At 48.0% G+C, this 25,599-nt stretch overlaps 1 protein-coding gene across 3 annotated transcripts in view; it reads right to left on the minus strand.

Annotated features, from left to right (window-relative positions):
* Positions 1-25,599, minus strand: part of CCND3 (cyclin D3) — an 88,836-nt gene that overhangs the window by 4,595 nt on the left and 58,642 nt on the right. Inside the window, exons 1-2 of one of the 3 annotated variants that reach the window (XM_026507459.4) lie at positions 2,025-2,388; positions 928-1,143 (exon numbers count right to left, since the gene is read on the minus strand). The exons of 1 other annotated variant lie outside the window; for it this stretch is intronic. In XM_026507459.4, coding sequence (XP_026363244.1) covers positions 928-1,143; positions 2,025-2,222 — 414 coding nt within the window. In that variant the 5' untranslated portion in view covers positions 2,223-2,388. Of the gene's footprint in view, positions 1-927; positions 1,144-2,024; positions 2,389-25,599 lie in introns of those variants that run through there. One more of the 3 variants, XM_026507460.4, reaches the window with a different exon arrangement.

The raw sequence follows: 25,599 nt of genomic DNA on the forward strand, positions 1-25,599 counted from the left end.
CAGGAGATGATCTGCCTGCCCTAAATAACCTCTTCCTGATCCAAGCAGCTCCCCCTCCTTCCTCTCCAGGCTCAATGGGGAAAGAGCCTTGACTCTCTTGCCCTGCCTGGGGAAGAGCCCAGCCCAAGTTCCCAGCAAGAGGCCCAGGGAGCCACTTCCCAAACCACAGGAGTGACAGCAGCTCCCCACAGGGTTATGAAAGACCTCAGGCCGGAGTGGGTGGGCCCGGGGAGGGGGGCAGCATTATCACATCGGAAGCAGCTGCAGCTCAGCTCCCTGTCGGTCTCTCAGCTCTGGCCTTCGGCTGAGGGGGAAAGGGAGAGGTGACTCCACCAGGCCCGAAGCAGCTGCTGAGTTCCTCAGAATAAGCACAAGGAAGGAGCTCTCTCTTCTGGGATATAAAAGGAAGGAAACAAGGTGGGATGACAGCTCCTTGGCCCTTCCTGAGAGCAATCAGGGCCCGACTTTAATCGGCTCTGGGAGGTTTTTCAATCACAAAGTCCACACTGGGACAAAGACTCAACCAAGGCAGCCCCCTCCCCCACATGAAGCACATTCCACTCCCCCACTCCAGTGGGGGTGTGCAGGCATGTCCTTTTGCTGCCAATAAATAACTCATGGTGGCGGTGTAAACCCAGAGGCAAAGTACTAGTGAGTATAGACATGCAGTTTGACTTGTCGCTATCTGGGGGAAAGACCAGGAAGGAATGGCACCCCCTGGAGGTCAGGAGAAGGGGATTCGATTGGTGCTGGCAGCTCCGAGCCTGGGCTGGGGGCTACCCTGACTGTCCCAGCTTGGTGCCCCATCTTTAGTCCAAAAATAAGGGGCTGCTACCCGCGCCAAAGGCAGAAAGCCTGTGAGGCCTTGGCTTTCCTTTTCCTGGTGGGGAGGTCTTGCGTCGGGGGCGGGGAGGCTTAGGCACGCACCCGCAGCTGGCGGGGAGAGACAGAGTGGTCGGTGTAGATGCACAATTTTTCGATGGTCAGGGGCGTCGTCTCGCGCAGCTTGGAGGCCAGCAGCATGCAGACCGCACCCAGGAGCTGCAACTGCGCCTTTCGGGTGGGGACGCAGGACAGGTAGCGATCCAGGTAGTTCATGGCCAGGGGGAAGACTTCCTCCTCACAGCGCTGCTCCTCACAGACCTGGGGGAGGGCGCACAGTGACTTCTGGGGCGGGGGCATGGGAAACGCTGCAGCACTAAAGGAGGGGGGCGGGGGGCGCTGAAGGGAAGTGGAATGGGGAGCAAAAAAACGGGAGGGGGGATAAGTGTACCTTCAGTGACAAGGACTAACCTACGGAGGAGGATGCGCCTTCCCCAAGGTGACGCCCCCCACTTCCTCTGAGTTGCCTGCCTCCTTCCCCCTCCCCTGGGGGTACGCCAGAGGCTCCGTTCCTTGAGAAGGATTCCGAACTGAGACGGCCCTTCCCCGTGGCGTGAAGGGGGTTGGGGAAACGGAAGAGTCACCCACGGTAGCCAGAGAACTGGGACCTTACCCCCATTACCACCACCCACTGCACACACCCAAAGGGAAGGGAGGGGACTCCAGCCGCTGCCTCCCGCACTTTTCATTTCCCTGACTGCCGGAACAGAGCGCGCGCCACCCCCACCGTCTTCCCCGCCAGAACCCCGCGACAGACACAGGAACCGGCTCCGGGGCGGGGGCGGCCGAGCCCAGGGTTTTCCAGGCGCGCTCTCCTGAGAAATCCGAGCGGGGAAGGGAAGCAGGAGACGCTGAGACAGGCCGGTGGGGAGAGGGCTGCCCTAGTCCCGCTTTCCTGGCCCGCAGAGAGGGTTAGTGAGGTTGCCAAACGACCGGCAGTCCGAGTTAGGGCTGGGGAAGGGAAAGGGACACCGCGGAGGCAGTCGGGCGGCTAGGGTGCCCGAGTGAAAGGCCAGGCCCCGGGGATCTGAGCCACCAAAGCATCTTGCTAATTGTTATTGGGACCAGGACGTCCCCGACAGGGCGGCCCGGGGATGTCCGGAGCCGGGCGGCGGGGGAGGGGAGACCCTTCCGGGCGATACCTCCAGCATCCAATACGCCAGCATCTTCCGCATGTGCGGCTTGATCTCCCTCTGCACACACTGGAAGTAGGAGGCGCGGGGCACGTAGCGCTCCTCCAGGCGGAGCAAGCTCTGCAGGACACGCTGGTCCCCCAGCAGTCGCGGGTCCGGCCCGGCCCGGGGCGCGTGCCGGGTGCCCTCGCAGCACAGGAGCTCCATACTCGGGCAGCGCACGGGCGGGCGGGAGCTCGGGCTTGCGAGCCAGAACGCAGGCGGCGGTCGGGAGAGCGCGGGGCGCGGGTCTGGCGCTGGCGCTGGCACTGCGCGGCCGAGCCCTAGCCCGCCCGCGCCGGCGCGCGCGCCGCTTCCCTGACAGGCGCCCCGCCCCTCGCGACGATGTAGCAACCGTGGAATGCTCAGCGGCGAAAGGCCCAAGGGGCGGGGCCGCCGCAGCCCCAGACGGAAAGGGCTGGCTGGCCGCCCCCTCCCCCCGGGCGGCCGCATTGGTCCGCGGGGCGCGGGCCGGCCGGCTTCCGGGCGCCCACGGCCCTTCTGACCACCCCGGGGAGAGAAGCTTCTTGGAGGTGGGCCTCTTCCCCCCTGCTGCGCCGACCGGCCCTCCTCTTTTGCTTCTGTGACTCTAGCCGCCCAGGAAAGAACTTTCTTCCAAAGGTTATTCATTCATTCGTCAAACCCTGGTTCGCCCCCCCCTCCACCACGGAAGGCTCTGGGGAATATGAATGGTACGAAGCTAGGCACTTCTTAATGCACACCGATCTAAGCATTTAACGTGTTCACAACTTAGGAAATCAGTCCTCACGGAAACTCGACGAGTCAGGTAGGAGACGAATTTCGCAGATGACGAAACCGAAGCACAGTAACAATCACAGAGTCTGTCGCCGAGCTAGGACTGGGAAGCTGAAGGCTGGCTCCAGATTCCGTGCTCTGCACCACAGCCACTGAAACTGCGATCCCCAAAATTGGCATTGCCGCCGAGCTGCTTAGAAACGGCCCAGCCCGGACCTGCCGGATCCGAATCTGCATTTCCACAAGACCCCTGGTGATCCCTGCGCACCATGAAGTATGAGAAGCACTGGTCTAAATCTGCATATTGCAGTAATAGGACAGGGCGGAAAGGCCGTGGATTCAAGGCCTCACCTTGTCATTCAGTTGGCTGTGTGGCCTTGGACGAGCCCTGAAGTCGGCCTTAGTTTCTGTTTGTGGAAAACATGGGCGGAGAAACTAGCTCCTCTGCGAAGGGAGTTCCTGGCTCCGACTCTATAAGACCTTCCAGTTGCCATTTCTTCTACTTCCCAAACTTTGGGTTACTTCGCAGTTTCCCCAAAGCTGAATGCTATGTGACCAAGAGGCAGACCACAGGCCTCCCGCAAGGCTCCAAATGGGAGAAAGCCTAAGGGGATCCCTGCCTCTCCTGGGGTCCTCCCCAGGGAAGAGCCACTAAAGAAGCGAGTTGTTAGAAAAATGACAGTTACAGAAGAGGCAAGTTTTACGCTAAGCATTTTCTCAATGAATTGTTTCTGGGTTTGTTTTGGGTTTTTTGTTTTTGTTTTTTTTTTTTTAGTTTTTTATTTTTAAGTAATCTCTGCTCCTAATGTGGGGCTCAAACTCACAACCCCAAAATCTAGAGTCGCATGCTCTTCTGACAAAGCCAGCCACATGCCCTTGCTTTTTTAAATAAAATACATTTTACTATCATTTTCATATAGGAATATTCATTTACACTGTAGAAAACTTAAGACAATATGTATAAGCCCCGCAAAAAAGGAAATAACTACCTACAATTTCACCATCCAGAGACAACCCTTTAAAGTCAGTGTTTATCTTTCTAAAATTGTTCTATGAATAAACATATTTTTAGGAATAAAATTGCAAGCTGTTTTGTAAGGTTTTCTTTTTCACTAAAAAATACTGTTAATACTTATTTCATGTCATTAAATATTCTACATTTTTAAAATTTTTTTAATATTCTACATTTTTAATGGCTATGTAGTATGCCTTTGGTGAATGTATCAAAATATATTTTACCAAAACTGTATTGTTGGAAATTTAAGTTGTTTCTAGTTCTTCCCTACTAGAAACAATACTGTAAAATATTTCTGTCATAATCTTTGTGCACATTCACGATTATTTCTAGAAATGAATTAATTTCTAGAAGTGGAATTTCTCAATGTAAGGTTATGAAACCGTCTAAGGCTTTTGATGCAGTTCTTATTACCAAATTTCCCTGATAAGAAGCTGAACTGAGGGGCGCCTGGGTGGCTCAGTTGGTTAAGTGTCTGCCTTTGGCTCAGGTCATGACCCCAGGGTCCTGGGATCACCCCGGGCTCTCTGCTCCTTGGGGAGCCTGCTTCTCCCTCTCCCTCTCCCTCTGCCTTGTGCTTCCTCTCTCTGTCAAATATATAAATAAAATCTTTTTTCTTTAATTTTTTTAAGGCTTTATTTATTTATTTGACAGAGAGAGCAAGCATGACCGGGGAGCAGCAGGCAGAGGGAGAAGCAGGGTCGCTGCTAAGCAAGGAGCCCGATGCAGAACTTGATCCCAGGACCCTGAGCCGAAGGCAGACGCGTTAACGACTGAGCCACCCAGGCACCCCTAAATAGAATCTTAAAAGAAAAAAAAAACTGAACTGATCTAATGAACAAACACTAGAAAACTTGAAAGAAAAAACAAACACTACCAACTGGAGAGATGAAAATAGTACATCAGTAATTCCATGTATTTTAATTCCGGAGCACTTGCATCAGCGTGAACGTGCGCCACGCGCCCTGTCTGACCTTGCAAGTCCTTTACCTCTGTCTTCAAAATACTAACATGCGATTTCTTTAGCTAATCATGGCAACGCACCCTTTCATGAAAGAGAAGACTAAATTTAAAATTATAAAGATTGGGTATGAAGTTCTGGGGAGACAAAGATGTGGAAGTGTAAGAGACTTTAACGTAGCGGGAGGACTAAAAAAAACCGTGGCTTTTGGGGGCGCCTGGGTGGCTCAGTCGTCAAGTGTCTGCCTTTGACTCAGGTCATGATCCCAGGGTCATGGGATTGAGCCCCAGGGCAGGGTCTGCGCTCAGTGGGGAGCCTGCTTCTCCCTCTCCCTCTGCCTGCTGTTTCCCCTGCTTGCGCTGTCAAATAAATAAATAAAATCTTTAAAAAAAAGTGTAGCATTTGAAGTACAGAAGCAGAAACTAGATCTGTCCTGAAGAAAGGTATTTCTTTACTTCCAGAATGATTGAGTAGGACTGTTGAGATAAGAAAACTGTATCTTTGATGAGAGAGTAAATCACCATTATTTCCTATCTTCAAATTTTTTCCAGGCTTATTGCGATATGATATATACCTGAGTTCTAGTAGTTTAAGGCAGCCAATATAATGATTTGGTATATGTATATGTTGCAAAGTGACTACCACGAGCCGTTCAGTTCACAACCATCACCTCACACATGACAGTTTCTCCCCTTCTGATGAGAACTTTTAAGATCTATTCTCTTAGCAACCTTCAAATATACAATACCGTAGTTAACTGTAGTCACCATGTTGTGCCTTATATCTCCAGAACTTATCTACCTTATAGCTAAAAATGTGTACCTTTTGACCACCTTCGCCATTTCCCCTACCCACCACACCTTCCCACCTCCTGACAAGCAACAACCTGTTTTCTGTACCTGAGTTCCGCTTTCCTAGATTCCACATACAAGTGAGATCACACGGTACTTGTCTTTCTCTGACTTACTGCAGTTAACATAATGCCCTCAAGGTCTGTCAGTGTTGTCATAAATAGCAGAATTTCTTCCTTTTTTAATGGCTGAGTAATCTTTCATTATAAAAAATCTTTATATTTTTTATGGACAAAAAACTGGACAGATGAGAAGTGGAATATCAGTAACAATATTTTGACATTAGACATTTACATGTCTTATGTAAATGATTACCTATTTATGTCCTTTGCCAGTTCTTTTATAAGAATTTTTTTCTTATTGATTTATAAGTGCTCATTATATTTGAAGGATGTTAACCCCTTTTCATATATTTCTTTGTCATATATTTTGCAATTTTTTTTAGTTCATTGTTTCCTTTTCACTTTTGGTTCATGGGAGATTTCTTTTTTTTAACAAATAAAAGTTTTTTATTTTACATAGCCTTATCTACTGATATTTTCTGTAATGACTTCTGCCTTTGAATTGTGCGTTAAAATCATAATTTTATCTATAATAAAATTATAGCAGCATTACAAGAAAATGTAGGAATTATTTACAGATGAATGTTTTTTTATCACCTAGGGAACTTGTTGAAAATGCAGTATTCCGGGCCCTGCCTCAGGCTTTTCATTCTTCAAGTCTGTCATGAGGCCCCACAAATCTGCGTTTTCAAGAGCACATGAAGTTGGGTGTGTTTTTTTTTAATGCGTACATTGTTACATACCTTTATTCATTATATCAGATTAAGTGGGGCTCTAGCCTGACTTTTCCCAAATTATCACTGATTTAACAATCTGTTCTTTCTTTGTCACTCACTTCTCTGCTGTAAGCACCCCCTGGCCTGGTTCTCGCACTTCAGACTATGCCTTATTTTTTACATTCATGGCCAAAGACATTCTCAGGGGAATTGGCCCTCAGAATTCTTGCAGCTTTTGTCTATGGAAATTCACCTGAGGGCGCCTGGGTGGCTCAGCTGATTAAGGGACTGCCTTGGGCTCAGGTCAACCACCCAGTGGTCCTGGGTTCTAGTCCCACATAGGGCTCCCCAGCCCCCCCCCCCGCTTTGTGGGGAGCCTGTTTTTCCCTCTCCCTCTGCCTCCCACTTCCCCTGCTTGTGCACTCACGCGCTCTCTCTGTCAAATAAATAAATCTTAAAAGAAAGAAAGAGAAATTCACCTGGTCTTTAGCCCAGTATCAAGCATAGAGGTACTTAAGAAAAAACACCAAAAGCTTATCCAGTCTGAAATAACCATGGTCCCTTCACTTCCAAGAGAACTGGCCTTCAGCTACAACAAGAAGTATGTAAGTCAGCCCGGAAAACTCCAGTTAGACAATGATATGAGACAGAGGAAACAGAATCTTCTCTACAGACCTCTAAAAACATGGCAGGACCTCTCACTGCCCTCCCCATCTCATCATTTCCCCTTCCACCACTGGTCAGCCCATTAATCCTCTCTGCTGTTTCTTTCTTTTCTCCCTCCCTCCCTCCCTCCTTTTCTTCTTTTTTCTTCCTTTCTTTCTTTTTTCTTTTCTTTTTCTTTCTTTCTTTCTTTCTCTTTCTTTCTTTCTTTCTTTCTTTCTTTCTTTCTTTCTTTCTTTTTCTCTTTCCTTCCTTCCTTCCTTCCTTCCTTCCTTCCTTCCTTCCTTCCTTCCTTCTTTCAGATTTTATTTATTTGAGAAAGAGACAGAGAGAGCACGAGCAGGGGGAGGGGTAGAGGGAGAGGGACAAACAGACTCCTTGCTGAGCACAGAGCCTGATGTGGGGCTCAATCCCAGAACCCTGAGACTGTGATCTGAGCCGAAGTCAGACGCTTAATTGACTGAGCCACCCAGGCACCCCTGCTCCATTTCTTTATTCATCCTTGGACTCAGATCCAACCTCCTCCAAGAAGCCTCTCTAGGACAATCCAACTACAGGAACCAATCCTCTGGCCTCCAAACTGCTGCACACCCAACTGGACATGCCCTCTACCTGTGCACTTGGCTGGCTGGTTCTGGCCCTGCTCTCTGTCCCTATCCCGAGTGTAGCTCCTGGAAAGGGGAAGAGAATCCATATGTATTGAGATTCAGCTAAATGCCAGGCACTGGGCAGGTGTTTATGGTCCACTGTTCCCCCTCTAAGAATGGTTTTTGGATGGGAAAACTGAGGTACCATGGAGTTAAATAACATACTGAAGGTCTACTTAGCTCTTCCCAAACCATATTGTTTTTAATGCTATAGTGCCTCTTCTTCAGGAAGGGACTGGGTCCTATATGCCTGGGTCTCTTCTGCAAGACCTAGCCCTGTGTCGTGACCATCAGCAAGAAAATCAGTCCTTCATGGAGGGCTCACTGTGTCCCACTCACTGTCCGTACCTGATAGGCATTAAATCGTCTCATTTTCACATCAACTTTATGAGAAGCATACTATTATTTCACCCCGTTTTACATAAAAGGAAACTAAGTCTCAGAGTAGCTAAATAATTTGCCCAAGGTCACACAGGAAGTCAGTGGTAGAGGCAGGTTTCCACCCGGGCAGTCTGGCTGCAGAGTTCCTGCTCTTAACTAATTCACTCTTCTGCCTCTTATGCTTGTTCCATGAATGTGTGTTGATTTATTAGTTGTTGATTTATTGAGGAAGCAGCACACAGAGACTACACAGTCCTGGAAGGTAGGGTGAGAACTTGTACCCTGGGAAAGGGAACTCCTGGTGAGCAGGGCGTTTTGAGGGATACCTCTGCCTCACCCCAGGCTGGGACTGCCATGCCCAGGGCTGAGTCATCCTGAACCTCCAGGGCCAAGGAGCCGGTCAGCTACCAGCCGGCTGTCCTCTAAGGAGGCAGGTGAGCTCAGCGCTGCGCCAGGTCAGAGAGGCTCCTGGAATGTTGGCTTCACCAGTCACCTCTACCGCAAAGGAATAGGGGCTCCCCTTGTTTTTTGTAAGAACAAAAAAACAAAAACAAAAAACGACAAAGCAGTGACCCGGGCCAATATGGGAGGAGTTTCTGCCCAGGTGCACTCAATTAGAAAAAGTTGCTCAAGGAAACGGCAAGTTAGAGGAGGGGCGGGAATGGAATGCCACAGGCCAGATGAAAAGCCCCAAGAAGGAAGCATTACAATGCTTTCTTCCTCCTCTTCTTCCTTCTCCCACTCCTCCTCCTCTCGGACACTGAGATGTCCCCCTCTGGGAACTGAGGGGGTGAAGAAAGTGATGGGGGAGGCTCAGCTCCCCTCCCTCCCCTCCTCCCCCCCCACCCTGTCTGACTCCCTGTCTCCGTTCTGTGGCTCAGTTACCTTCAAACCCATTGAGAGGACAGGTAGAGGCAAGGCAGCCTTGGGGTGGGGAAAGGCTCTGGAGTCAGGCTGCTAGAGGGCAAAGCCTGCCTCCAGGCCTTATGACTCTGAGGGAGTTACTGGAACCTCTCGGTCTGTTTCCTCTTTTGTCCAATGAGGATAATACCCATGCTGGGGTTCTGAGGACTAAACAGGCAGAAAACATCTCACCTTGGCTTAGCACACGGCGAGCGCTCAAAGATGGTAGTTTCTGGAGGCACCTGGGTTGCTCAGTTGGTTAAGCGTCTGCTTTCGGCTCAGATCATGATCCCAGGGGATCTGCTTCTCCCTCTCCTTCTGCCTCTCCCCCTGCTCATTTTCTCTCTCTCTCTCTCTCTCAAATAAATAAATAAAATCTTAAAAAAAAAAGGATGACAGTTACTGTTGTCGTTGTTTGTTGTTATTATTATTATTATTATGTCTCTCAAGGAGTACCCCTTTTGCTATGGACATGTACCCAGAACCTCTCAGAGAACAGCGAATTATTATTATTATTATTATTATTATTATTATTATGTCTCTCAAGGAGTACCCCTTCTGCTATGGACATGTACCCAGAACCTCTCAGAGAACAGCGAATTATTATTATTATTATTATTATTATGTCTCTCAAGGAGTACCCCTTCTGCTATGGACATGTACCCAGAACCTCTCAGAGAACAGCAAAAGTCTGAGCGGTAGAAGCCCCCTCCTGGGCAGGCAGCTCTAGCAAATGTCTATGCTCCAGCTCATGACGTGAAGCGTGTGGTCAGGGTGAGTGGTGAGCACTGCAGGGCCCGGGGCCACAGGGCTCCGCACTCCCCATCCCTGGCTGTGTGACTGTGGGCAAGTTATACTACCTGTCTGTGCCTCAGTTTCCTTTTCTGAAAATGAGGATAATAATAGTACCTCCCCTACAGAGCGGTGGCGAGGCTGCAACGGGCTCTTTCTGTGTAGAACACACAGACCAGTGTCTGGCATACGGTAAGCCACTGAAAGTGAGCTGTGACAGCGGTCGTTAAAGACACAAACTCCTTCATGCGTATGGACTATTTATGATAACAAATGTAATACAATGGTTATGGAGGCACCTGCAAAATAAAACACACTTGCTTTGGTGAAGGTTTGGCAAATTCTTTGCCTTCGAGAGGGTGAAGAAGACAGTGCTCCGGTCGATGAAACGATCTAGTTCACCAAACATGGTCTGAGAGGTGGGGAGGGAAAAAATGAAATGAAATGAAATGAAATGAAATGAAATGAAATGAAATGAAATAAAATAAAATAAAATAAAATAAAATAAAATAAAATAAAATAAACATGGTCTGATACATCATTCTTGGATTTCCTCGTTTTCTGAGAACTGAAGGAACCTATATGTGAATCCTATTTTCCCCCAACTTTCTACTTTAAAATATTTCAAACCTTCAGAAAAGCTGCAAGAATAGTAGTATTCGGGGCGCCTGGGTGGCACAGCGGTTGGGCGTCTGCCTTCGGCTCAAGGCGTGATCCCGGCGTCATGGGATCGAGCCCCACATCAGGCTCTTCTGCTATGAGCCTGCTTCTTCCTCTCCCACTCCCCCTGCTTGTGTTCCCTCTCTCGCTGGCTGTCTCTCTCTCTCTGTCGAATAAATAAATAAAATCTTTAAAAAAAAAAAAAAAGAATAGTAGAATTCACCCAAATCCATGTGTGTTCTGTTGAACTACTGGAGACCTAATTACAAACATCACAACTCCTCATCCGTACATATTTCAGCCTGTGTCTCTGAAGAATGCGGCTGTCTCCCACACAACCACAAAACAATGATCGCAATTAGAAAGTGCGCACGAACACAATACCACAAACAATCAATATACAAAGGTCCCCAGGTGTTCCACCAATATCCTTTCGTAGTTTTTTTCCTCCTCCACCCAAGATCCCATCAAGGATCATGCATACACTGTTACCCTAACTCTTTAATCTTTTATTCTAGAACAGTCCCTGACCCGTTTTTTAAATAAGTCTTTGATAACACTGGTATTTTTGAAAGTCAGTGGTTTTAGACAGTGTGCCGATTTGGGTTTGTCTGATTATTTTCTCCTGATTATGTAAAGACGAAATATTTTTGGTAGAGATACTACGCAGGTAGTGTTGTGTCTAAACATATATTTTGGGGGCACCTGGATAGCTCAATCGGTTAAGCATCCGAGTCTTGAGCTCAGGGTTGTGAGTTCGAGCCCTGTGTTGGACTCCACACTGGGCGTGGAGCCTCCTTAAAAATAAATAAATAGGTAAATAAATAAGTGTATATCTTATAGTGGAAAAATCAAGCATTAAACCAAACTGAACGTAATTTTGTTTTTTTCTTCAAGGCTTCAGGAGATACATCAGGGCGTACAGTGTTTCAGGCCATACTTTTGAGCGTTTCTTGTACAATATCTCAAATCAGTCACCTTCAGAAGTATTTCTCCACTCCTCAGGAAAAGCTGAGTGTATCGATTCCTATATAGAATACTTAATTTGTAAATGGTGCCCATACCTGCTACTCTACTCGATCACGCACACTGTAGACCATACTACGAAATTTGAAAGGGTAAGACAAAAATACACAGAATAGAATTTTTCACATTTTCCTCCCACTCCACAACAGGAAGTCCTACACCCAGAGTTCACCATTATTTGCCTAACCAGCTCCGGAGACAGGCCTCATTATTCATCAGGAAACTCTCCCAAGGAACCCAGCTGGCTCAGAGGGTAGAGCATGGGACTCCGGATCTTGGGGTTGTGAGTTTGAGTCCCACACTGGGTATAAGAGATTGCTTATAAATAAAATATTTTAAAAAACCAATAATAACAAAAAACCACTTTCCCACTGACACTGGGTGAGCCTTAAAAAATCTCAACACAGGGGCGCCCAGCTAGCTCAGTCAGTCGAGCATGCAACTCTTGATTTCGGGGTTGTAAGTTCGAGCTTCATGTTTGGTGTAGAGATTACTTAAAAAAAAATAAAATATTTAAACAAAGAAATCTCAATACAATCAACACAGCACTGCAGGCAGCACTACTGAGTCAGAGAAGTCAGAGCGGGCATGTGAGCTGACCTGTTCTCTGTTTCTGTTTCACACAGGAGGTTGCATTCTTGGCCGTTTCACATGGATGTCCAGTAGGCACCTGTATTTTTAAAATTATTTTTATATTTTTAAAAGATTTTATTTATTTATTTGAGAGAGAGAATGGGGGGGTGGGGAGGGAGAAGCAGACTCCTCGCTGAGCAGGGAGCCCGACAACGTGGGACTCAATTGCAGGACTCTGGGATCATGACCTGAGCTGAAGGCAGACACTTAACCGACTGAGCCACCCAGGTGCCCCCAATAGGCACCTTTAAATTCAACTTTTCCAAAACTGAGATCCTAATCTTTCCCCTGTTCCAAACCTGCTTCTCCCACGGGCTTCCCCACATTAGCAAAAGGCAACTTCATCCTTCCAAAACAAGGCCAGAACACTTGGTGTCATTCCTAAGTCCTCTCTTTCAAATCCCACATCCATTCATCAGCAGAGCAGAGACGCTCTACTTTCAAAATACCACCCTCTTCTCTCTGCCTCTGCTACCTCCCTGGTCCAAATTCAATCCTTCCTTGTCCTTATTGGTCTCCCACACCCACCCCATTACCCATTTCTGGTTGATTCTATGCCCCCAAACACATCTCCAACCCTCCCCTTTCCTCTATTCCCACTGCCACCATCCTGGCATAGTTGCACCGCCTGGCTCACGGTGGGTATAGCCTCCCAGTGGGTATCCCCTGATCCACCCGTGCCCCCTCCGGTCTCGTCTCAACACAGCAGCGCGCTGGCAGCTCCTCAGTCCACTCCTGGTGACTGCCAAAGTCCTTGCGAGGTGCCCTAGACCCTGCGTGATCTGCTCCCACCCCATTTCCCACTACTCTCTCACCCACTTGGCTCTTTCTGGAACAGATGCTATGTGTGTCGCTAACATCCTATATCTGCTTATAGTTTGTTCCTTCCCCACCCCACCAAAGCAGAATGGTGCCTGGTCATAGTAGGTGACCAAAAGATGTCTTCTGAATGAATGAATGAATGAATGAATGAATGAATGAATAAATGAATGAATGAAACAAACTAGAGGTAAGAAAAATGCCAGCATGAGTCACAGGATAAATGGCAACTTGTTGGTGGTAAGGGAGCTGGTGGGGAGGGGTGGGGCTGGACACGGGGACAGCACAGTTCCCACCCAAAGCTGGGAGGTATTGCTTAGCCCCAGCCTTTTCACTGCACGGCGGTCATGAGTGCAGCTGCACATTCTCTTGTTTTCCAGGCACACACAATGCTGTAGGGATTGGATCGGAGGGGCGGGGAGCAGTTTGCAATCTCTAGCACACACACGGCTTGAGAAAAGAAACCTCCGGTACTAGCCCGAACCTGTTTAGTCGCTCCTTATCATAAACTTAGAACACAGGGTATATATGTACATATTTGCTTTTTCTCCCTCTTCCTGGCTGTCTGGATTCGGAAATAAATGAAGCTTTCCTGTCCTATTACTCTTTCTGAGATTCCTGTTCAACAGCCAGGGGTGAGCATGTGAGCCTCCAGGGTGAATGAGCAACCCGCCACAGCAAAACACCTGGCAGAGAGAGACCTGTCCCTGGGCTCTCAGCTGGGAAGCAAAGAAGCCAGCACGCTTCATTCTAGGCAGCAGACAGTCCTGGCACTGGGTTAGCATCGTGACTAAGCAAGTGAGCTCTAGAGTGAGGCTGGTGCCTGGCTCTGCCGTTTGCCGGCTGTGTGATCCTGGGCAGGTTATTTAACTTCTCTGTGCTAGGCTTCTCCTCTGCAGACCTCATAGGTGGTGGCAAAAACTAATATGGGAAAAAATATCGACAACAGTGCCAGGCTCATAGGAAGTACTCAGGAGCTGTGATCAACAACCCACATTTATCAAGTATCTTCCTTGGCCAAGGCCTCAGGAAGGCTTTAAGACGTCCTAGAAAATTCTTTTTTAATTCAATTTTATTATTTTTTTAAAATATCTTATTTATTTGACAGAGAGAGAGAGAGCACAAGCAGGGTGAGCCGCAGGCAGAGGGAGAAGCAGACTCCCCGCTGAGCAAGGAGCCCAATGCAGGACTCCATCCCAGGACCCTGGGATCATGACCTGACCTGAAGGCAGATGCTTAACTGACTGAGCCACCCAGGCGCTCGGAGATGTCCTAGAATATTCTGGACATGAGTCAGAAATGAGAAGCCCCCACTTTAAGAGTTTCCAGTGTAAAGCGAATAACTACGATGATCCTGCATCATGGAGAAATCATTCGTACAGAAGACTTTTACCTGGGTATTTGTAACACCCACCAGAAACAGGCGGGGTAATTTACGTGATGGGAAGGCTGGGCTGCATCGCGAGTGGTAGGTGCTGGTGGTCCTGGACCCCTGATTTGCAGGAGACAGCCTGTGGTGGAAGACGCAGGGCTGCAGGAGCTCAGAGAGTAAGTGGGGCGTAAGAAGGGAGAGGCAAGGAGTAGTGTGTCTCAACTGTGGGGTAACCACGTACCGTAGCACACCACAGAATTTTAGGTGGTAATAATAATGGTAAGAGTCCTAATGATAATAGTTGCCAAGCACTTTCTCTCAGCCAGGCACTGAGAGCTTTATCGTGTTTGCTCTATGAGGCAGAAGTGCTGTGACTATCTTCACATGGTGGATGCGAACAGAGAAACACAAAGAAGTCAGGTACGGTAGACACAGCCAGCCAGCAAATGACTGCCTTGGTTTGGGCTCCCTGGAAGCAGACTCTGAGACAAGGATTCCAGGGAAGTAATTTACCTGAGAGATGGTCCCTGGAAGCACCCAAAAGGGAGTGGGGAAATGAGATCGGAAAGGGGAGGAAGGCAGTGAAGAGTGCGTGATGCGGTGAGTTACCACTGTGGGCCAACAGAGCTCATTTCTGCTGGAGATAAGGAACAGTGCTTGCCTGGCAGTCACTGCACCCAGAGGGGAGAGGCGAGGGAGCCGGGATACCTGTCCTCCAATTCCCAACAGCCAGAGGAGGAGGGCTGCTGGGGATGGAGGGAAGGGCCTGGAATTAACTACCTAGCACTTGCTTCCTGTGAGAGGGCACAGTGGACTGCAACAGACAGAACAAGCCATCAGGCAAAGTCACGGTGCTGGCGCGTGGAAGTAGGGGTGCACTGCAGTGGTGAGTGCCGTGGGCAGCCGCATGGAGCCCGGCTGCATGTACCACATTGGCAGAGCGAGCATGAGTTCTAAGCCTGAATAAATATTTTTAAGTTCTGTGCTCATTTTAAAGTAGTGTGAGGCGCCTGGATGGCTCAGTCAACCTTGGGCGTCTGCCTTCAGCTTGGGTCATGATCCCGGAGTTCCAGGATCGAGTCCTGCGTGGGGCTCCCTGCTCAGCGGGGAGTCTGCTTCTCCCTCTGCCCTTCCCCCCACTCGTGTTCATGTTCCCCCCCTTGCAAAAATAAATAAACAAACAAACAATCTTAACAGCATGTCCATGAGAGTTGGGAAATCACAAAAGAGGAATGAAAGGGCAGAACTTTGAATCTGAACACCAGCACTTGAGACTTGAGTCCCAGGACCTGGCTCTATCCAGATCTCTCTCTCTCTCTCTCTCTCACACACACACACACACACACACACACACACACACACACAAACCAGGCAAGCACACTTCAACTCCAGGAGCCTGTTTCCCAGCTACAAAAGAGGGATAACAACAACACACACTGCTTAGAAGGGGATTCTGAGACCAGTGGAGATCACACACCAGTTGAAAAGCTCTAAGGAGGGGCGCCTGGCTGGCTCAGTGAGAAGAGCATGTGACGTGATCTCGGGGCTGTGGGTTCAAGCCCCACATCTGAGTGTAGAGATTACTTAAATAAAGAAACTTAAAAAAAAAAAAAAAGCACTAAGTAAACTGAAGTGCTATTAGCAAATCTAAGGGATGATTCCAAGGAACCCTGGGGAGAATCCACAGGGATGGGGACTCCTACTTTGTATCTCTTTGTGTGACCGAAAAGTCCCCATCATCTCCCTTCCAACTTCTTCCTTGCAAACCATCCATATTTTGATGAGGTGTCAGGTCGTCGTGTGTTTCACGGGAGGCTAGACACTCATCTCTGAGGCTGAATCTAAATTACTCCCCACCAAATCATGATAATCCCGCACCTGGTTTACGAATGGGCAGCTACCAAATTCTGGCCAATAAATGTGAAGTAAGTCTGCTAAGGGGCTTCAATAAACAGAGTAGAAGAGAAAAAAAAATCATTTCTGCCCTGTGTGAGAATGGAGAAAGATATGCTAATATTTATTGTATGCCTACCATGTGCAAAGCACTAGTCTAAGACTTAAAAACAGAACAAAACCCTAATGCATTTAATCCATAAAATGTTAAACTTTTGAGGTAAAATACTATTATCATTCCATTTTCCAGAGAGGTTAAGCATTACCCAGTGTCATATAGCTATGGGATTTGGAACCAGGGTTAGCTGCAAAACCCACCCTCCTAACCACTGTGTTGTGATGCTGGAGCAAGTGCAGCCATCTTGCAATAAGAGAAGAAGCTGACACCTGACAACGACACAGCTACAAGAGCAGAATAAATTCCTCTCCCTGATAATGTTGTTGAACTGCTGAATTAACCAATCCTGGGACACCTGCTTCTGGACTTTTTGTGATGTATGAGGTAATAGATTTTCCTTATTGTTTAATTTAATTCCTCAAATAAAAGTTCCTTCCTCTACTATCACCCACATTATGGGACAAACTTCAATATCAACCAGGCAAAGAGTTCTACCGAAAATTCAAGAAAGAAGCCATTTCAATATTACTTAAAGTCTTTCAGAAAATATAAAAAGAGGCTTCCCCTCTCAACTGATTTTTAGTGTCACTTTGATTCCAAAGCCAAACAAGAACAGTATGAGAAAAGAAAATTACACTCATGAATGCAAAATCCAACGCGAGATAATAGCAAACTGATTCCAGCAATATATAAAAGGATACTATGTTATGATTGTGTTGACTTTATGCCAAAAATGCTTGGTTAGTTTATTTTTTTAAATCTATATAAGTCACCCCACGAAAAGATTAAAGGGTTAAAAAACCCCATATGATCACATCAACAAATACCCAAAAAAGCACTGATAAAATTCTATACCCGTTCACAGTAAGAAAAGAACTCTTGGCAAAGCAGGGATAGATGGGAACTTCCTTGGTCTGATATAGGACATCTACAAAAACCCTACAGTAAACATCCTGTCTCATAGTGATACATTAAGAGTAAAGCAGGCAAAATGCCAAACGTCCAGGCCAGTGGGAGAACTTCAAGAGCAAAGGCAGGGAAAGACCGAAGTGCCAGTTCCTCCTCCGTGTCCAAACTGCCCAGTCCTTTCCTGGGACTAGCAAGGCCATCTGTTCCCAATGTTCTCGCGGTAGGCCATCATCTTCCCACCTTTCTCTCAACTGGTACATTTTTAAAAAAATTTATTTATTTATTTTAAGGAGAGAGAGAGAGAGAAAGCTCATGCTGGAGACTGCGGGGCGGGGAGAGGGGGCAGATGGAGTGACTCTTCAAGCAGACTCCCTGCCAAGCACAAAGCCCCAGGAGCGGTTCAGGCTCCATCCAGGACCTTGAGATCAGGACTGGAGCTGAAACCAGGAGCTGGAGGCTCAACTGACTGAGCCACCCAGGCGCCCCTCACCTGTGGTACACTTTTATGAATAGCACCGTCTTTCTTCTGGTCCTCAGATTTTAAACTCTGGCGCCATCTTGGATTTCTTTCTTTGGTTTCCGACATCTAATCCATTACCTGAGCCAAAATGAAACCACCCCTGAAACTAAGCCCACCCTTCCTATCTTTCCAGCAGACTTTGAGCAAATGTCTCAAAACCTGCCACCAAAGTAAACCCTTTACAGCAGAGAAGAGAGAATGCATCTCTCTGAGGAATCTGGTAGCATAATCCAAAATTAACCCCCTGCAAACCTGAAATTTATTTGAAGTCTAACATTCTGCCTTAGAAATTAGGGGCGCCTGGGTGGCACAGCGGTTAAGCGTCTGCCTTCGGCTCAGGGCGTGATCCCGGCGTTATGGGATCGAGCCCCACATCGGGCTCCTCCACTATATGCCTGCTTCTTCCTCTCCCACTCCCCCTGCTTGTGTTCCCTCTCTCGCTGGCTGTCTCTGTCTCTGTCAAATAAATAAATAAAATCTTTAAAAAAAAAAAAAGAAATTTATATATACATGTGTACAATAGAGCCATAATTGTTGTAATATAAAAATAATGGTTTGAGTCACTTATGGTTAAGGGAAATTAAACTTTAGAGAAGCCATGTACACAGTAAGACTGGCAGGAGTTTCAAACCCTCTTGTGAAGGGCTGGGCTTCTAGTACTATTGCAAAAGCTCCAAGAGCCTCTCGGTCTTCACACTGCTTCCAGACAGATCCAGATCAATGGCCCAGAGCCATCAGATTAATCTCTCATAGACACTCCTTTCATCTCCAGTCCAAGGACCTGCTTATCGGGTCAAATTTAAAAGTCAACCAGCCTGGCTTTTAAAGTTCTCCCTCAAGAGGCCCCAACCACCCTATCCAATTTTATCTCAGCCAGAGCACTCCAGTCCACCTCAAGGCCTTATCACCCACCACTGGCATCTTGCCCCTTTCTCCAAATCCAGCTCTTTCCTTCAAGGCCTAGCTCCTGGACCACCAATCCCATGAAGCTTCCGGGGCTGTAGGACTGAATAATCAGGGAAATTTAGAGCTGGAAGGATCAATGATGGTCAGAGAGGGAAGCTGACTTGCCCGAGGGCATACAGCCAGTTAAGGCCAGTCAAGGGTCCTTTTAAATGATTCTCAACGTTTCCTGTGAATAAAACACTGGAAACTCTGAGGGGTCCCATATCCTTTCATTCCCAAATGTGGTTAGCCTGCTGTACAAGGTGCTGCGTAAAGCTGTGCACTTTGGCTCCAGACTCCCTGTTCAGGCAATCTCCCCGCTCCGAAGGTCTTTCTCCCACCTTCTGTCAGTCATTCACACTCGCAACATCCAGTTTAAGATTCCTCTGATTATAGGTTGTTTACTTTTTCCTTTTAAAATTGTCATTAGCTAAAAAACAAACAAAAAACAACTATAAATAAAGTTGTCATTAGTGTTGCTACCACACTGAACAAAAAAGTGCATTTTTAGAGAAGATCCACACTTCCTCCAAATTCACAAATCCAGCCAGGTGACTCAGCTCTCTTTTTCTTTTTTTACATTCCCTCCAGGAGAGCTTGTATCATTCATTCTCATTCATTCATTTATTCCCCAGATCCTTACTGAGACCTTACGACATGCCAAGATACTCCTGGGGCCCTAAACAATACAAATATAAGACAGTTCTTTTTTTCTTATTAAAGAGAACACAGTCTCCTGGGGGAAATAAAATGTGCTTTGCTTTCCTTCTTAATAATTTACCTTTGCTTGATTCTTTAATTGACTCAAGAATGGGGGTTTTTGGCCTTTGACTCATCGTGTGGCCAGAAAAGTTCCCTGAAATCAGGAATTGAATCTTCTCACTTTTTTTTGGTAAGTAGGTAGAGTTCAAATGTTCCAATTACTACTGATTGTCCCGGTATAATTATTAATGGCATACCCTTTCGCCATCAAAAGCGTCCCGGTGTGGAATGACGAGCGCTGGTGAGGCTGTGGAAAAGCTGGAGCCCTCTAACTGCTGGTGGGAATGTAAAATGTTGCAGCCACTCTGGAAAATGGTTTGGCAGTTCCTCAAAATGTTAAACACGGAGTTACCGCCTAACGTCGCAGTTCCACCCCTGAGCATACATGCAAGAAAAATAAAAAACATACGTCCACACAAAACCTTGCATACAGATGCCAGAGCATCATTACTATTCATAAGAGCCCCAAGGTGGAAGCAATCCAAATGTCGGTCCACACTTGAACAAACCCAATGAAGATAATGCGGTATGTCCACACAACGGACTATCACTCGGCCATTCACGCGAAGAAAGGCGGTCTTAATGCTTCACCGGGGCGGGAATGAACCCTGAAGCCTGATGGTAAGTGAAAGAAGCCAACCAAAAAGACCACAGTTCGTATGCTTCCATTCATACGTAGTGTTCAGAGTAGGACCACAGTTCGTATGCTTCCATTCATACGAAGTGTTCAGAGTAGGCAAATCTATAGAGACAGAAAACAGAGGAGTGGTCGCCCAGGGTGGGGGTGGTGACGGTAATGGAGAGTGACCGCTAACGGGCACCGAGTTTCTTTCTGGGGTCATGAAAATGTTCTAAAAGGAGACGATGGCGATGACTGCACGGCTCTGTAAATATGCCAGAGAAACCACAGAATTGTACACTCGATATAGGTAAATTCTACAGTATGAAAATTAGGCCTCAATAAGACTTTTTTATTTTTTTATTTTTATGAATTTATTTGTAAGTAGGCTCCATGCCCAGCGTGGGGCTTGAACTCACAGCCCAGCCAGGCGCCCCTCGATAAAACTTTTTTTAATGTAGTCCAGTTTGGAGAATGAATTCTCTGATCACCTCCTACCTAGGGAGGGCTTACCATCAGTAATTGAGAGCATAGGGTCTTCTGAGTTAGACAGGCCTGAATCTACCCCTCGCTTCTTGTGTGACCTGGGGGAAATGATCTACTTTTTCATCTGCAAAGCAGGGTAGTCATGCCTACCTCAGAGGCTAGATGTAATGTAAGATAATGCATGACAAGTGCTGGGAGCCCCCCACGCCATGTGCAAAGTGTTCAACTTTTAGCAAAAGTCTATACAGGATGGATGGATGGATGGACGGCCGGCCGGCCGGACAGACAGGCAGATGGGTGGACCAATGGGTGGAGCAGGCCTGAAGCAATTCAAGATTCAGATTGCAGATTACACCCATTCCATAAAACAAGATGTCCTCTTAAAAAGGAGCTCAAGGAGAAGAAGTGGACCAAGTTCACCACAGCCACCCACCCTGCTTAGCCATTCAGCTCCCTCATTAGTGTTCTGAGCCCCACAGTGTACAAAACCCTAGGCTGAGCTTTCTGGAGAATAATGGGGGAGAAGTCAGGATCCCCACTTTCAGGAGATTTCCCTCAGAAGTGGGAGGCTGGACGGATGTCCACACAAGACCAAGCAAACAAACCCAGGCTGAGCAGAAGGGCTCTGCGTGGCTCTGGACAGACAACCCAGACTAGGTCAACTGCATGTTCCCCTGGGACATGGCCTCCATCACCTCCCATCAGCTGCTGAGCTAAGTCAGACGGTCCCAGAGATGCCTTCACCAAAACACTCCTCCGCAGCTCCTTCCCTGGCTCCTCTTCCTCCATCAGCCTCGAGAACAGTAAGCATCTTCCAGGGCTTAAGCCAAGGCCCTTGTTTTCTCTTCTCACACACACATCGGAGACACCCCCCCCTTCCTTCAGCCTCCGCCTTCATGCTTCTCCAGTTCTAACCTCCAGCCCCAACTCCTGGCCTACACACCACCTAGATGTCACACAGCTGCCTCAAACTCAAGGTGCTCAAAACCTGTTCCTTCTCCTTTGTATGACGTGGCAGTGAACTGTGGTCCACTGAGTCACCCAAGCTAAAGACGCTGACATCATTCTTCTTCAGTGCCTCTTGCTCCCACCTAACATTTGGACTGGTGCAATCCTCTCTCCCCGCCACTGGTCTCCCTCCCCACACGCACCCCCTGCAACCCCGCTCCCCACTACTACTGCCCAGGCATTCTTTCAAGAACATCAGGAATGTACACATGCTTCCTTGGCTTCTTAAAACCTTAAAATCCCTAGGACGACCGAGATAAAATCCAGACCACTTATCTGAAATGGGCATGCCAAGTCTGCCATTAAAAAAAAAGGCTGTCACGATCTACCCTACGTTCTCCCTCCGGCCTTATCTCCTCTCCCTCAACAAACACATCCTCCACGTACTTATACTCCACATGCGCTACATGGTCCAGCACTCATGATTCTGCGTAGCACACACTTGCTTCCACCTAAGCTCCTCACCCACACCGCTCTTGGCGGCGCTCCGTCCTTCGAGGCCAGCTCAGGTGCCACTGCTGAGAAGACACTCGTCTCCATCCTCCTGTCGAAGTCCGAAGGAAGCTCCGGGGGGAGGTACAGCAGTTGGCCACAGAGGCCACTCTGGCTACGACCGGGGGGGGGGTGGAGTTTGCCGTGGCCAAGTCACCACATTTCAGGCTCTGGTCCTCAGCTTGGCAGAAGTGTGCTTTCTGAGACCGCTGGAAGGGTAGATACAGTTTAATTGTCTCGGATGAAGGCCACAGAAGCGGACACACGCCCCACAGCAAAACAGAGCCACCGAGTGACCCTGCATACCAAGCCCGCGGACCAGCGCGTGCTTTGCTCGACACGGGAAGCAAGCTCCAGCTGGAGGGCTCCGGGGTGCGCGCAGAGCCCGCCCTCGGCCGAGGCGCCCGCTGGGTCCCGCAAAAGACCGCGCAGAGGAAGGGTTGAGTCAATAGTTACCGAGCGTGGGTTTGACACCCAGCTCCTTCACGTCTTCTGTGACCTTGATTCATCTACCTAGACTCTCGGCTTCCTCATCTGTCAAATGGGGCTCAGGATCCCCTTTTCCTGGCTATTCCCTCTGCCTGGACCACTCTTCCCCTGGATGCCCACATAGCTCCCTCTCCTTCTTTCCTCGGGTCTCTGCTCCACTTTCACCTTTTCAGGGAGGCTCTTCCTGACCTTTCTAGATAAAATAGAAACCCCTCCCCTCATTTGTAGCACCCCCCGTGCTGCACACCCCACCGTATCCCCGGAGCCCAGACCAGCACAGCAGAATGGATGAATGAAGCGTGCCTACCCCATAGAGTTGTGAGGACATGAAGTGTTTGGGACTGGGCTTGGCCCACACCAAAGGTCCAAAAATATTAAACCTTATTAGGAGAGCCTCCTACTGTGAGAGCCTGTCACATACCAGGCATCCAGAGATGCCCAAAGGTAGCTGAGAGCTCAAGGGGCTCAGTCTTGTTGGAAAGACAGACAGAAGCCTCGGGAACCTAGCGACGCTGCACGGAGGCGAGGAGAACCTGGCATATCCGGGGCGTGGGCCGGCACAGCCAGCAGGGAGGGCGCAAGACAGTCTGACGCCAGGAAGGAGAGCAGGACAGGAAGACAGGGCAGATGGTGAAGGGCCTGTGGCCACAGCAGAATTTCAGTTGTGTCCTAAAGGCACTGGAAAGCTATTAAAGGGTTTTCATCTGGACCAGAACCTGAGTACACAAGCGTTTGGAGTTTGGGGAGGAGTAAGTAGAGAAAGCAGTCTAGAGGTTCTTGCAATAATCTTGGGGCGCCTGGCTGGCTCAGTCAGAAGAGCAGGCGACTCTTGCTCTCAGGGTCATGAGTTCGAGCCCCACACTGGGTGTAGATATTGCTTAAAAATAAATAAATGATGGGGCGCCTGGGTGGCTCAGTCGTTAGGCGGCTGCCCTCGGCTCAGGGCGTGATCCCGGCGTTATGGGATCGAGCCCCACATCGGGCTCCTCCGCTGGGAGCCTGCTTCTTCCTCTCCCACTCCCCCTGCCTGTGTTCCCTCTCTTGCTGGCTGTCTCTCTCTCTGTCAAATAAATAAAATAAAAATCTTTTAAAAAAAGAAATATAAATATAAATAAATAAATAAATAAATAAATAAATAAATAAATAAATAAAACTTAAAAAAAAAAAAAGAGGTGCTTGCAATAACCTAATGAGAAATTCCAAGGGTGGCTTATGAAAATAGAAGAAACGCAGGAAACAGTCACTGGAACTCAGTGGCCATGTAGATGGCGGTGGAGGGACAGTCCAGGCTGACTCTAGGGATTCTGGAATTGGATGGAATCTGATTAGGAACCTAAGTGAAAGAACCGATTTAGGGGAAAAGGTTCTCTATTTCACATGTTGTTTTTGAAGTGCCACAGAGAAGTCCTGTGTCAGCCGGACATAATAACTAGGTCCTATTAATAGCGTTCTTACGAGTGCTTGGAATGCCTACTGGTTTCCTCCTTACAGCAATCATGTACGGTAGGCATTAATATCCCATTCTGCAGATAAAGAGACCAAGTCTTAAAAAAAACAGTGTAAAGAAATTTCTAAGGTCCACAGCCAGCAAGCAACCCAGCTCCGATGTGAGCTCCCAGTCCTGTCTGATGACACCTTCCCCTCTCCCCGACCTTAACCTTGATGCCTAGAGTCTGGACATCTGGAGTATGTACCTCTGAAGTCCTCAGCATGGGCAGCCCCGTCGTGGCCTGGAGAATACGAGGAATGCAGAAAACACTCTCTTTTAAGGGACAGGTAGAGAAAGAGGAACCACGGAAGGAAACAACAGTCCAAGAGGTCCGGAGAGGACGGAAGGAAGCCCAGGGAAAGAGCGGAGGCCAGCCGGATCACGACGCCTCCAGTGCCCGTCCCTCAGTCCCTCAGCCCGCAGACGGTCAGACCTACCGGCCCAAGCACCCCCCCACCCGCCACATTCTTTATTTGGATATGTTAATAGAGGCCACAGGTTATGGTTGAGCCCTCTGTGGCTCCAGGAGCCTTTGTGTCTCTTCAAATCAGTTTGCATATCTTTGCTCTGACCTATTCTGTATCGATTTTATAGTTTACATCAGAGGGAACAATCTTAATTTCAATTTCTGGGAAGTTTCTTCCAGTCTGACCTCCTGGGGTGTGGAATGTAGCACAGTGCATTCAGGCCTTCCGACTCAGGCCTAGATTAAACAATGGCTCTGCTGTGTGACCTTGGCCGAATTCCTCAAACCTCAGTGTTCTTACCTATAAAACGGGGCTAATGCAAGCAGCCTTGCAGGGATGGTTACGAAGGGGAGATAAATGTACCCACTAGTTTATAGTGATGTGTTGTGTTACGATTAGGTTGTCTCTGCTTACTGTTGGACTTTATTCCTCATTACCCGGTGAGCTTCTTCAGAATTCTGATGCCCCTGTTCCACTGCCAGGCCTGGACATCAGAATCTCTAGGTGTGGGCCCAGGTTCTGTGTATTTGTCCCCCGGTGATTCTGAAATGCATCCAGGGCTGAGAAACCACACGCCAGCTTCTAGCCAAGACTTACTCTTCTTCCCCTGTTGTCGGGAGATCTTCGCACTGAATTTATCAGTCTCTCAGTCTCTCAAACTGCCTTTGGTAGCAGGTCCGTCTATGCCATGATTGGAAATTCTCAGAGGGCCACCCTCCCCCTAGATGGCATGTGGTTATTCCCAAATCAAACTTGATTGACTCACGCCTCATCGTCCATTAAAATAATCTCATTTTCAGAGAGCAACCCACAGCTTTCTAATTTATTAATGTATTCACTCATTTGCAGTTGCCCCCTTAAACTCTCTAAAGCATGAATAACTGGGAATCCATGCAAATTCTGGGGTGAGGCTAGAACAAATGGATAGAGAAGTTCAGCATGAGATCACCCAGGTCTCGCCCAGGTATTAATAACCTAACGAGTAAGAACAACAAGAGCAGTTATATGGGGAGTCCTCTGTGCCAGGCATTGCTCTAAGTGCTTTCCACAGAGTAATTATTTTAACCCTCAAATGTACTGTTATCCCCACT

The sequence above is a fragment of the Ursus arctos genome, unplaced genomic scaffold, assembly GCF_023065955.2.
Source record: "Ursus arctos isolate Adak ecotype North America unplaced genomic scaffold, UrsArc2.0 scaffold_29, whole genome shotgun sequence".
Taxonomy (NCBI): Eukaryota; Metazoa; Chordata; class Mammalia; order Carnivora; family Ursidae; genus Ursus; species Ursus arctos.